General features: G+C 33.6%; 1 protein-coding gene across 1 annotated transcript in view; it reads left to right on the top strand.

Moving 5' to 3' along the window:
* CNTN5 (contactin 5) overlaps window positions 1-12,120 on the top strand; it is a 1,221,314-nt gene that overhangs the window by 961,577 nt on the left and 247,617 nt on the right. Inside the window, exon 13 of the mRNA XM_028517441.2 lies at window positions 1,366-1,516. Coding sequence (XP_028373242.1) covers window positions 1,366-1,516 — 151 coding nt within the window. The remainder of the gene's footprint in view (window positions 1-1,365; window positions 1,517-12,120) is intronic.

Here is a 12,120-nt window from a genome sequence, read left to right on the forward strand (position 1 = left end):
ACAAAGAGAGATACTTAAGAGATTGTAATTCACTGTCTCCCAAAAGTGGTCAGGAGCTCAAGTGTACTTTCTATTTTCCTCTTAAATTTCCAAAGCATGACATTAACAGAAACACCCAGGCTATTAGAAATCTCGGGACTTACTATAGGCATATCACCTAAATGTAATATACCATAAGTCAACCTATTGAATTATGTTTGAACTTAAACTTTCTCTGTATTGTAACTAATTCATCCAAAATACATACAGGAGTTCATGTTTCAGTGTCTTAAACCTAATCAATAAAATATTAATATGCTTTCTTAGCAGCCCACACTTCAACATTTCAGAGTTAAAAAGTTGATTCAGCCTTTGCCCAGTTAATCATTTATTAAGAAACACTCATTCACAAGGCATATTTTCAAAATTAACTTTTGTAAATTCTATTCCAAGTAGGCAACCAAAAATGTTACCTGCAATTTCCCAATAAGTTTCTTCACTTTTCTTTCAGTTCCTTAACCCATCTCAATTGCATATATATTTTTTATGCTGCATACATATTTTAATGTTATTGTGACATGCATTATATCACTATCTGGTGGACATAAAATGCTTATGAAATAATCACCAAATTGTCACAATGGTATAATATATGTCTCAGATACAATATACTTGTAGGTATATATTTTAATTTCTCTTTTAGATTCAAGTGTTTCTTCTTTAAATTTGCTTTGATATCTGTGTCATGTGTTCTTCTAGTCCAGTGTCTTCAATACAGCTGCACAATGGATTTACCTGGGGAACTGCTATCAAAAGTATCTTGATAAAAATACAGTAAAATTAATATAAAGATCAGATCTATATGAATAATTACAAACAATGAAATAGAACTTTTGACTGAAATTTAAGTGATCCCATTTCTTAAAAACTGCATTCCATTGTGTATAACATTATTGTAAAATATGCATTAGTTAAGACTCACAGATAGGAAATGGATGACAGAATTCTCTTCTCCACTGGTAACCTTCATTTTCCCACAGGAAGCCCAAAATAGACTTTCTTTGCTGGACCCTTCACCTTTTGCCCAAGGTGCTTATTAGTCTTCTGCAATTATACTTTATAACCATAATTAAAGCTTATCATTTTTTAAAACAGCTTTTGCCTGTGGACTCCACATTGTGTGAAACTATCACCTGCTAATGAAAAGAACAACCAATTAGATAGCTATTACAAGTTAAATTTGAAGTTATTGCCTTTTACCTATGTATATATTGTATGATTTTATTAGAAATGTGTCCCATAAGGAAAAGTTGCAAATTATTGATGTACCATATATTAAAGATTATTTTCATTCTTCTGGTAGAACTAACATTTTCTTTTTAATAGCTTCAGCTCCCACGTTTGCACTTAATCAGCTGAAGAAAACAATAATTGTTACCAATGGTCGAGAAGTCGTCATGGAGTGCAAACCACAAGGCTCCCCAAAACCAACCATCTCTTGGAAGAAGGGAGACAAAACAATTAGAGAGAATAAAAGGTTAGAAGCTTGTTTTGTAATTCAAACTCTTAATGTCAAATTGTTTTGAAGTAGCAGATAATACACCAAAGCATACAAAAAAAAGAGTCTTGCAGTAATTGTGAAACACGTTTCATGAACTGATTGAAATATGGTTTTGTCTATATAGTGATTAAAAAGAACCCAAAGTTCTACTTCAATATAGTGAGACTTCCTTACCTCTGTGGTGTTTCAGCACCAACTGGGAATTTCACCAGATTATGAGGAGAGCAAACACTTAAGTGAGTTACCTTTGGTTTTTATTTTGGGTCTGCAGATTTGGGGTTGCCCAAGATATCTATGAACAATTTTAGAGACTGTGTTCTCATTGCAATATATATCTATTTCTATATCAATATAGATAGGTAGATTCTGGATCTTTTTAATAATCACTTCCGAGTAAAATCTATGCTTATTTGCCTTCCTTTTTGTTTTTAATCATGTGGATACAAAATAGTATAGGATTATTTCAGTCATCACAGGCAAGTGAGAAACGTGCAGAGGAATATATACTGTGTGAAGATTTCTCTTTGGTTAGTAAACTCAAAGGGCATCATGGAAGTACAAATGGGAAAAACAGATCAGAGAATCAGAACACCCCATTGCAGTTTATGTGTGCCAAGTTCAAAAGTCCAGTTATCTGCCAGTAGTTACCACATTGGTGTTGCAAATGATAATTCAGCTTGGACAAAATATCCTCCTATATACTAAAATAACATTGCATGTGTTGTTTTAGAGTTTCATTTTTTCCTTTGATCTATAAATATGGAGTTTATATTTGGTTTTATGTTTGTTGGTATCTAAGTAATCATATAATTAAATAATGTAATTCACTATTAGGGGTTTATTTGAATAATCATTGAAGCAATTTTGGAATAGTTTAAAATATTTGAAAGATTTCTTTAAATATTTTTGTTTGTCATTCAAGTTGAAGAAACACTGATTTAAGTTGTGTGAGATAATTTGAGGAATAATTGGATTTAATTCAGGCCCAAGGATCTATGCTGCTTATCACCAGGGACTGACATGGGTCATATTTGGCATCTTATTTTGAAAGAGAATTTATCTTTTTGTTTCGGGCAAAGGGCTTGGCAGTGGACAAAATCACAGTGTGCAAGATCAGTGTTGCATATGGTTGAATTGCATATGAATGAATTAAATTTTTTTGGATTGCTGCTCATAAGAAAACCAAAAAATTAGCACAAACCTTATTAAAAAGGCAGAAAAACATTGTGTGTTGTAGAAACAATTTATGTTGCTTGGTTATCATTTTTTCTGAATGTATTGAAATTTATATACATACGCACACACTCTGACACACAGGCCATATCAGTGCAAGCTATTCCATTTGAGATGTTTGTTCGTGGATGTCACATGAGCCTTATCCTATTTATCTCAGCTCATCATAGAAAGGTCCTCATCAATTCTTCATAGACATCTCATTGTGAGTTTAAAGAATTAGGTGGTATCTCTTTTGTCAAAGCAAATGTATTGAAAGGGGACAAAACTTTTCTATTACAGCAAATATGAGCATAATAAACATTTTTTTTTATTTTCCAGAAGTCGAAAACAAAGCTGTGAATTTTCCAGTTTTCTTGTTCCATTTTCTCCTCACTGGTGACCCCTTGGGTTAGTGAGACAAATACGCTTGCCTCAAACTCTGGTCACTCAGTTTTTCCAGATGTCAATACTTCTGGTCAAAGTGCTAATCAGTGAGGAATCTGAAATGTGACATATTTGTGTTTTTATTTATGTAAGTAAAATCATGATGTGGCCACATTTGCATAGAATTTGTCCACTTCTACATGTTGAGGTTTGTGAAGGGGTTTAATTTAATAAGTCCAGAGGTAAAGTGCATTTTTATACTTAAAATCAACAGTAACAGTAGCAAAATACAGTTTTTACTACTGTATGATTTATTATCATAATGGAGAATCCCAGGTTTTAGGAAGAATACAATTTAATTGGATATAAAAAAACATCAATAGTCAAGTGTTAAGGGGCTAAGATATAAATAACAATAGAATGGTTTTCATAACACACAGTTTGAAGATGTACATGGATGTTTGAAAAACTGCACATTCTAAAACTATGAATGGAAACCTGAAAATTAAAAGTTCAAATGTATATATCATGAATTCTTTATAGTAGGATCTCAACAAGTGTGGCAACTTGTATTCTTATAGAAATTTTAGCTCACTTCTCTCTAATATATAGCCCACCAACCATTTCATAAAAGTTGTAAATGTAATTTAAGTAGAAATGGAAATGTTAGAAAACTATTAAAGTTTTGAAAACTTTGCATGTACATGGACAAAGCCAAAGGGGGATGGGGGATGGGAGGTGGGGATTGTGGTGGGGGCAGTGGTGGGGGGGAAATGGTGACAACTGTACTTGAACATCAATAAGAAAAAGAAAAAGGTTTGCATATATTTTTCACATTAAGGCTACAGATTTAAATCATGATTTATTGTAAGATAAGTATATTTACCATTTATGTGAGCTACAGTAAATAAGTTCCTCATTCATCCAATCTAAAGAAACTAGAAAAAAACTTACATGAATTAGCCTTGTCCATCTTTCACAATTTTCATAGTTTTTTGGGAGTTCATTCCAAAATTAAAGATTAAAACAGAAAATGGCAGTTTCCTATATGGGCAAGTAAAAATTAGTATTATATTTGGAAAGAAGTTAAAAGTAACAATGTATTATAAGGAAAACATTTAAATGTGAGAAATGCAGCATTTCAAAGCAAAGTCATATTAGGAACAATGGCATAAAACATAATGAAATGTTTTAATTGCAAGAAAATATTATCTAATCGCCTGAAAATATACTAGAAACTCAAAAAATGAATTTGAATCTAGAGTTAATTACAATTTAACTCTAAACTGTAAATGCAAAGTTGTAACAATTGAAGGTTAATATTAAATCATTTGTTTTATCAACAGAATGCCAAGTAACTCATGGCTTATCTTTTTCTGCCAAATTTTGGTTTAATCTTTCAAAGTTTTTTTGTTTGTTTGGGGGTGATTTTCAATACTCAGCTTTTTGTGTATGTATATCTGTTTCACTAAAGAAATAAATCATTATCCTAAAGTTTAAAATTTGGTAATAACTAGAGCATAATATGACTTCAGAAAAAAATTGATTAGCAAATAAGTTGCCTGCTTATATAGTATAAAATATTTCATTTATTTCAATGATAAATGATACATTAAAGTATGTAAGAAGTACATTATATTAGAGCTTGTGAATTATTTGTAGTTGCTTGCTATTTATACCATAGAATGAGTTGTTTATACAACAGAATTTTCAATATGAACTGGTGTTCCAATAGTACATCATATTAATGATGATGACTGATTAAAATGTATGGCATTTATAATTTGAAAAGCACTTTTACTGTGGGTAACAGTATAATCCAGTGTATACCAGGACTGGCTGTCCTGTTTATCCTACAGACAAAAACGTGAGTGTGCATTATACATGGTAAAATATGATACTTTATTTATTTCCTTATTTGTAAAATTGGTTTCCAAAAGAGGAACCTCACAGGGTGTCAGAATTGAATGAAACTTTGTATATAAAATACATTGGCAAGTGTGTGGCATTTAATAAGCATCCAGTGATGTTACTTGTGTGATAATGCTGCTGCTGCTGCTGCTGCTGCTGTTGCTGCTGCTGAGAGTGGTGGTCGTGGCGATGATGGTACCCTTTGGACATTCGAATCGTTGAATATTGTCATCAATTTTTACCAATAGTTCTGGAAATTTTTACCACTCCTATTGCTGGCATGGCCATTCTCACCAGCCTTACCTACCCCTAGTTCAGTGTCTTTGAGACAGTGTCTGTACTAGCAGGCTGAATATTTATTTGTTCTAGATTAGCATTGTAAGCAATGCACAAATAGGTAAATATACTGAAGGAGTTAATAGAAATAGAGAAAAAGCCTTTTAAAGACTTTTTTAACTCTTTTTCTTTTAAGGAATCTCCAGGTTTTGCCCCATCACTTTTAAAGATCACCAGCACATATCCATTTAGGTTCCTTTATCAATCATGCCCATTTTAATACTAAAACTAATATGCTCCAAGAGTACTAAGACGTGAAATGTTCTATGGGGAATTTCTTCTCTAGTATACTTTCATTGAGACTGTTCTGCTCATCAAACTCATATTGGATTTTCACTTCAGCTCATTATTTCCATTACTTGGCCATTAACTTTTGTTAAAATATAATCACCCAGAAGCACTCCAGCAGTGCACAAATATTAAGCCTTCATTATTTCATGTACAATTTCCTGTACAAAGACAAAGTGGACAAAGACAATCTTGGCTAAAATGAAAAGCACATAGTTTTTGGTAAAGGCTGAGTTTATTTTTTTTCCATCTGTACATATATATACTGTTATTGAGCCCCATAGAATATGACAGGTATGTTTAAAAATTATTCACAATTATTGAAGTGTCAAACTAGCTAAAGTGCCAATTTTCATTTCTAGGCAGAGGAGGAGACCAGTTACAGAGATAACAGTCTATAATCAAATGGGTGCTAAAGAAATCCTGCATCCAAAAAAAATTATCCTATGGGGGAGCACAGTATTATAGCATAATTTTCCCTTTATGGGACTGTAATCTAAGCAAAGACTTGTCCAGAATCCCTTGCAATAGTTCCCTGCTCACCAAAGGAGCTTCAGAACAGCAAAGTTTTCTACTTACTCATTTAACACGCGTAGAAAATTGCACTTCAAGTACCCATTAGTTGACTGCTAGTGGGAATTCATGTTGTGTTCATTAGGCAACAATGATCAGGCTCACATACTGACTCACAGACGTATGGAAAAATATATATTCTTAGTGTAAGCCCTAAAGGACACTGTTACTGAGAGGAAAACCAGGTCTTCTTTCTTTTTCCAAGGAAGAGGAGGAATTCATGGGTATAATTAGGGTCTTGTTTCTGTCCCTTTGTTTCCACCTACATGCTGTGCTTGCTAATGAACAAGCTGTTTTGTTGCTTCCTCTGTGACAATGTCTTTTACATATTAAGAACATAAAACAATGCAGACCCTAGGTATCTTGTTTTTTTCAGTATCTATAAAATTGTATAATGAGGGAAAATGAGCATTCATATATCTGTTGACTTCCTTTGTAAATTAAAATCCTTGCTTTCAAACGAAGTAAAGTGATCAAAATGACATTAGTTATTATGATAGCTGACTACAAAAGATTTAATACTTATGAACTGCTTACAATATCGGACATGTTATCACTGTGGGGTGGTGGTTTGCTGCTCCACAGGTCCCCCTGCTTAAAGACATGAGGAAGTGCTTACATTTGTCATGGTGGCGTTAGGATGCCGACTTGCTGGTTTCAGTGAAAATTAACTGTACAAGGCTCTGCCTGATTAACCTTCACCAACTTCCCTATAAAAATGCTTCTAAAAACACAACAGGAAGAAAAAGCAAAGTCATAGCAGCAGCATACATTAATGAACATAGCTAAACAAATACTTGGCCTTTAGGAGAAATCGCCCCTTCAAGTAAAAATAGGCTCAATTAAGAAATTGTCAATGGTTTGTTTAAGCCTAGACCTGTAAAGTACATCTAACTGAAGAAGCCAGTAGGAGGAATCTTCCACTAACCTCTACTTTATGGCCACACCTACCAAAGTCAGAAATAGAGCCTTATTATAAAGGTTGGCTTGAATTTCTGTATGACGTGGAAGCCACTCTTTAGGGTAACAAGATTACTCTCCCTCCTTCACCCTTAATCCAAAATAAGTTTTCAGATTTTTAACCCAGCAATGAGATGAGAAAAGACATCAATCTCAAGATTTATAATGTCAATAAATAGTAATATAGAGGAGAATAGTGAAATCCACAGTTTCTATAAATTATATAATTTGCTTCTAGCAAAAAAAAAAATACAAGTCACTTCAAATTTTCCAGGAATCAATTTACCTCTACCTACTTATAATGACTAGAGGATAGGAATCAACAAATATCTTGCCCTCCCCCACTTGTAAAACCTACCAAAGTATGAGTATGCTAACTTCAAACTACACTGGACAGTCACAATTTCCCCAAATATGTTCATTTTTTCTGCATCCCTCTTTCTCTCCTCCACTTCCTGTAGCATGCTGCTTGACCTCGGTGACATCTGAAATACTAACTCAAATGAATGGATTCTCTCATCATGCTTTCTCACCACTGGAAATGGTCAAGCATATACAATTATCAAGAAGCTCTATTTAGTAAGAAGTCACTTGAATGATTTAAGTCAACTTATCAGTTTCAATTTAGTTCACAGTATGTGCCAACTCAACTTTTTGATTTAGATACTGTCATCTCTGATTTACAAATTTTAAAATGTAAACTCCAAGGGATTAAGTGACTTGTTCAAGGTCATCCATCACAAAGCTGAGCTTTAAAAAACCAAGTCTGGTGGTAGTCAATGATTCTATGTTAATCTCAACACTCAAAAGTGTTTACCAATGATGCTGCATTTCAGTCTACATGGAGAATGGTGATGGAATTCCTCCTTAGGGCCTATGATCTTTCTGAAAGTGATTCAGCTTCCCAGTCTACACACTAAAGCTGCATGATCAGCTTCACAGGCGGTTTTCTCTCTCACACACACACATGCATGTGCACACACATACATACCCCTCAAATATGATCAGAAATAAAGAATTTAATTTGAATCTAATTTTCCTTTCAACAAAAAATCCTAGGTCCAAACTGAAAACTAAGTGACACAGTGGCCAAAATTTAATCTTGCCCTTATTTTTGTATTTCTTCATCTTACTCTATGGTGACAAAGACCATGTCAGTATTGATGACATCCAAATATAAGAAATACTTAATTGTTTTCAGTGACACATTGATCAACAGATGTTACAGACAAAATAATTCCAAAGAAGTATTATTGTGATGCTTCTGGCCTGTGCTTTCATAGTTTCCTATTATAGGTCTATACACTTTGAGGAGTATTCGATGATTTTTAAACTTGGTCTCTCTCAGATCATGAATAATGCAAAATAATTCAAATTTATTGAGTAACAACATGCTCGTACCGTGCCAAATAGTTATATGGGAATGAAAAAAACTTTAATTTTCACAATTTCCAGTGATTTATTTCCAATGGAATGTTTAGGTAATATAACAGCAATGACAAATTTTCAAATTAATAACATCCATTTAAACACAGAAGATATTCATGTAAATAATCAAATTATTTGTTTCTATTATTTTCCAAATATAAGGTCAGAGAAATATCTAAAGTTTCCTCTTCAAAGTTCTTCAAATGTTTTTTTGTCCTGATCTCACCACCAGTTTGTCTCTTGTTTCTGCTTTTTTACTTAATTGGTAAATTTAACAAAACAGGTCTCAACTCCCAGGGGAGATAACACCAAAGAAGTCCGTTACTTTAAGCTGTAAATGACAGCAAAATAATTCTGGCTCTGTTGTGCTATGAACACTTCCAGTTTGCAGCTTTACATCTCTAGCTAATTATCAGCTTAGCAAACAGTTCATAAATTCTACTTCTAACTACGGTTCATTTACCCCAGTTACTATAAATTGCTGCACAAGTTGCCTGGTTTTACTCTTCACATAGCACGACTTGAACAAGCCATTAAGCCCTTAAAGGCTTTTCTTTTCCAAAAGCCCCCCAGACTACAACTTTCAGCTTAGTTTGTCCTTAATACAAACAACATCCAAAATACTGAGGAATTCAAGCATCTAAGTACATGCTACTGACTGATCCTACTACCTCCCCAAGTGACTCTTCAGTGAATGTAAAATAGTGAAAAGGAAGATTCTGAGGATGTTTAGAAAAAAGTATTTTACAATGGAAAGTTGCATAGATGCCCCTTTTTAGTTTTTGCATAAATCACAACCTAACTTAACTGTAGTTTCTTCATAATGGGAATTAGATGGCTGGTTACAAATTAGGGCATAGACAGAATGATAACTTTGACAACAATGAAGAACAACCTGCAAATCATTTCCCCTAAAGATAACCTAACAGACTTTATCATCAGCATGTTTGTTTCTCTTTGCTCGAATAACAGAGTTCTTTATGAAACACTAGATAGACAGATTAATAAATGATAGATAAGTACATTTTAAGTTGACCACTATTTTAGTTAGCTGTATCTGGAGGTTTCAGGGTTCCAATTTATTTTTTATTTTCTCTCTTTCTAATTGTAAATAGTAGTTCCACTCTTTCTTTCCCTAGTGTTCTTTTCACTTAAAGTAATCTCAGCAAAATCAAAACTTTATTCCATATATAATGTGGGTAAGACACTTTATCAGTTTATAACAAGATAAAAAAATAAGAATTCCATCCCCCAAGGAGGTACTGTCTAATGGGCAATATGACTAATACACACATAGCTACAACACAGGATTTTTAAGGTAATAATAAAATAGGATTATTCACACAGGAAAGTTAATAGATATTATGGAGCTATTATTAACAGGATATTTAAGGTAGCAGTAATAATAACTACCCTTTATTCAACACTAGCTATTTTATAATGAATATTTTACTCCTCAAAATAATGTAGTATGATAAGGAATATATAATCATCCTCTTTTTAAATAAAATAATTGGGTCACAGAGAGAATGCCTAAGCTCACACACATAGCAAGTTAGAGCCAGACAGAGAGTTCAGTTCTCTTTGCATCTCAAAGATTTCTTGGTTTATTACACTGTATAAAAATTTTGAGAGTTAAGTAAATGAAAAAAAAACAGATGAAAGAAAGGGGAAAACTCCTTGTATGAACAGCAATTTGAAATGGTTCTTGAATAAGATTTTGACACCTAGAGATAGAATGTATTTTACAAGGTGAATTCAGAATTCCTAAAAGCATACTCATGAATCCAGGACACTTTTGTAAAAAGTAAATACTATTATTTGGCTATGGTATATATTGGGTATAGAAATGAAAATAAGCTGGAGAGACTGAATATCTGAGGACAAATTGAGGAGGACTTAGAAAGACAAATTGATTTTATGTTTAATTTAGTAGCCAAACGGTAGTCTTCAAAGGATCAATTCACATCTATTTAGAGGGTATCTACTTTTATTTTATAATTCTTTTACAGAAAAACACACACTAAATATTGCTCCAATTTTCCAAAGAGAAAAAATTCAACTGATGATTTAAATATAAAACATATAAATAAATATTATTTAAATGCCCTTGTTTTATCAATGAGCTGGCAAGAAAGTCAGGAGGAAATGCTATACTATAGGCAGCCTCTGAGCTTACTCTGTCAGTGAAAGTCTGTGCATGGAGGCTGGCTTTCACCTCAAGGGCATTTACTGACAGTGTTAGCTTTTCTATGTTGTTGGGCTTAGGAGGCAAACAAAACGCAGAACCTGGCTCCTATAAGACCTAGCCCAAGAATGGCTACCTATGAAATATAAAAGTGAACTAGCTATAAATCAATCCACTAAGAAACCATGAGGAAACTTACTTGTCTCATGTCTTTGTTCTGAACGGAGAGGAGAAATCTTTTACTTAGATATTGTTAACTATAGGGCAGCAACCTTAATTGATACTACCTGGGTGGTCTGAATAGTTGAATGTAAGAATTTAGTTAAGGTAGTTCTTAACAGGAAGCGAACCCAGGCCCTTGAGGTACCACAAAGATTGAAAAGCAATTAAAGTATCAATATGTATGTACAAGTAAATTAAAGTTGTCATATAAAACAATAAAGCTCCTTTGTCTTACAAAACTGGAAAAAAATCTAAAAACTTGAAACAATGGGAAGGGTATTTAAAGTGTTCTAAGACAGGGGTACCAAACCCACAGGCCCATGCCTATTAGGAACCTGGGCCACACAGCAGGAGGTCAGCAGCCTGGTGAGCAAGGGAAGCTTCATCTGTGTGTACAGCCACTCGCCATCACTGGCACTACCAAGTGAGCTCTGCATTCTGTCGGATCGGCGGTAGCATTAGATGCTCATAGGAGCACATACCCTACTATGAATTATGCATGTCAGTGATCTCGATTGCAGCTCTTTATGAGACGCTAATGCCTGATTATCTCAAGTGCTGCTGAGGCTGATGCTAGTGCTGGGGAGTGCTAGTAGAGAGGTTTGACTGTACAGAGATAATAAATCTATTGCTTGCAGAGTCTTATCAAAACCCTATCAGTGAATGGCAAGTGACAATTAAGCTTTAGCTGGTGGCAGGCTATATAGAGCAGTGCCCCCACCGCAGTCTGTGGAAAAATCGTCTTCCATGAAACCTGTCCCTGGTGCCAAAAAGGCTGGGGACAGCTGTTTTAAGATGTTTGAATTATTTGGAAATAAGTGAGTATATTAATGTTAGAATTTGCTAAACTTAAGTCTGTTTAAATATCTAGTACTAATTAAGTGTGCTGTTTCCAAACTAGTTAAGGGAGTATAAGTAATGAAAAAATAACAGATTAAAAAATAGAGAAAAAATTGTACATGTTATATATCAAATGAGGTACAAATAGAAAGTATGAAATAATTTAATAAAAATAAACCCCAAACATTAGAAATTGCTATAAATAATGAACCAAAATAAAAGCCTAGCAATTACG

Source organism: Phyllostomus discolor, chromosome 6 (genome assembly GCF_004126475.2).
Source record: "Phyllostomus discolor isolate MPI-MPIP mPhyDis1 chromosome 6, mPhyDis1.pri.v3, whole genome shotgun sequence".
In the NCBI taxonomy this organism is placed as follows: domain Eukaryota; kingdom Metazoa; phylum Chordata; class Mammalia; order Chiroptera; family Phyllostomidae; genus Phyllostomus; species Phyllostomus discolor.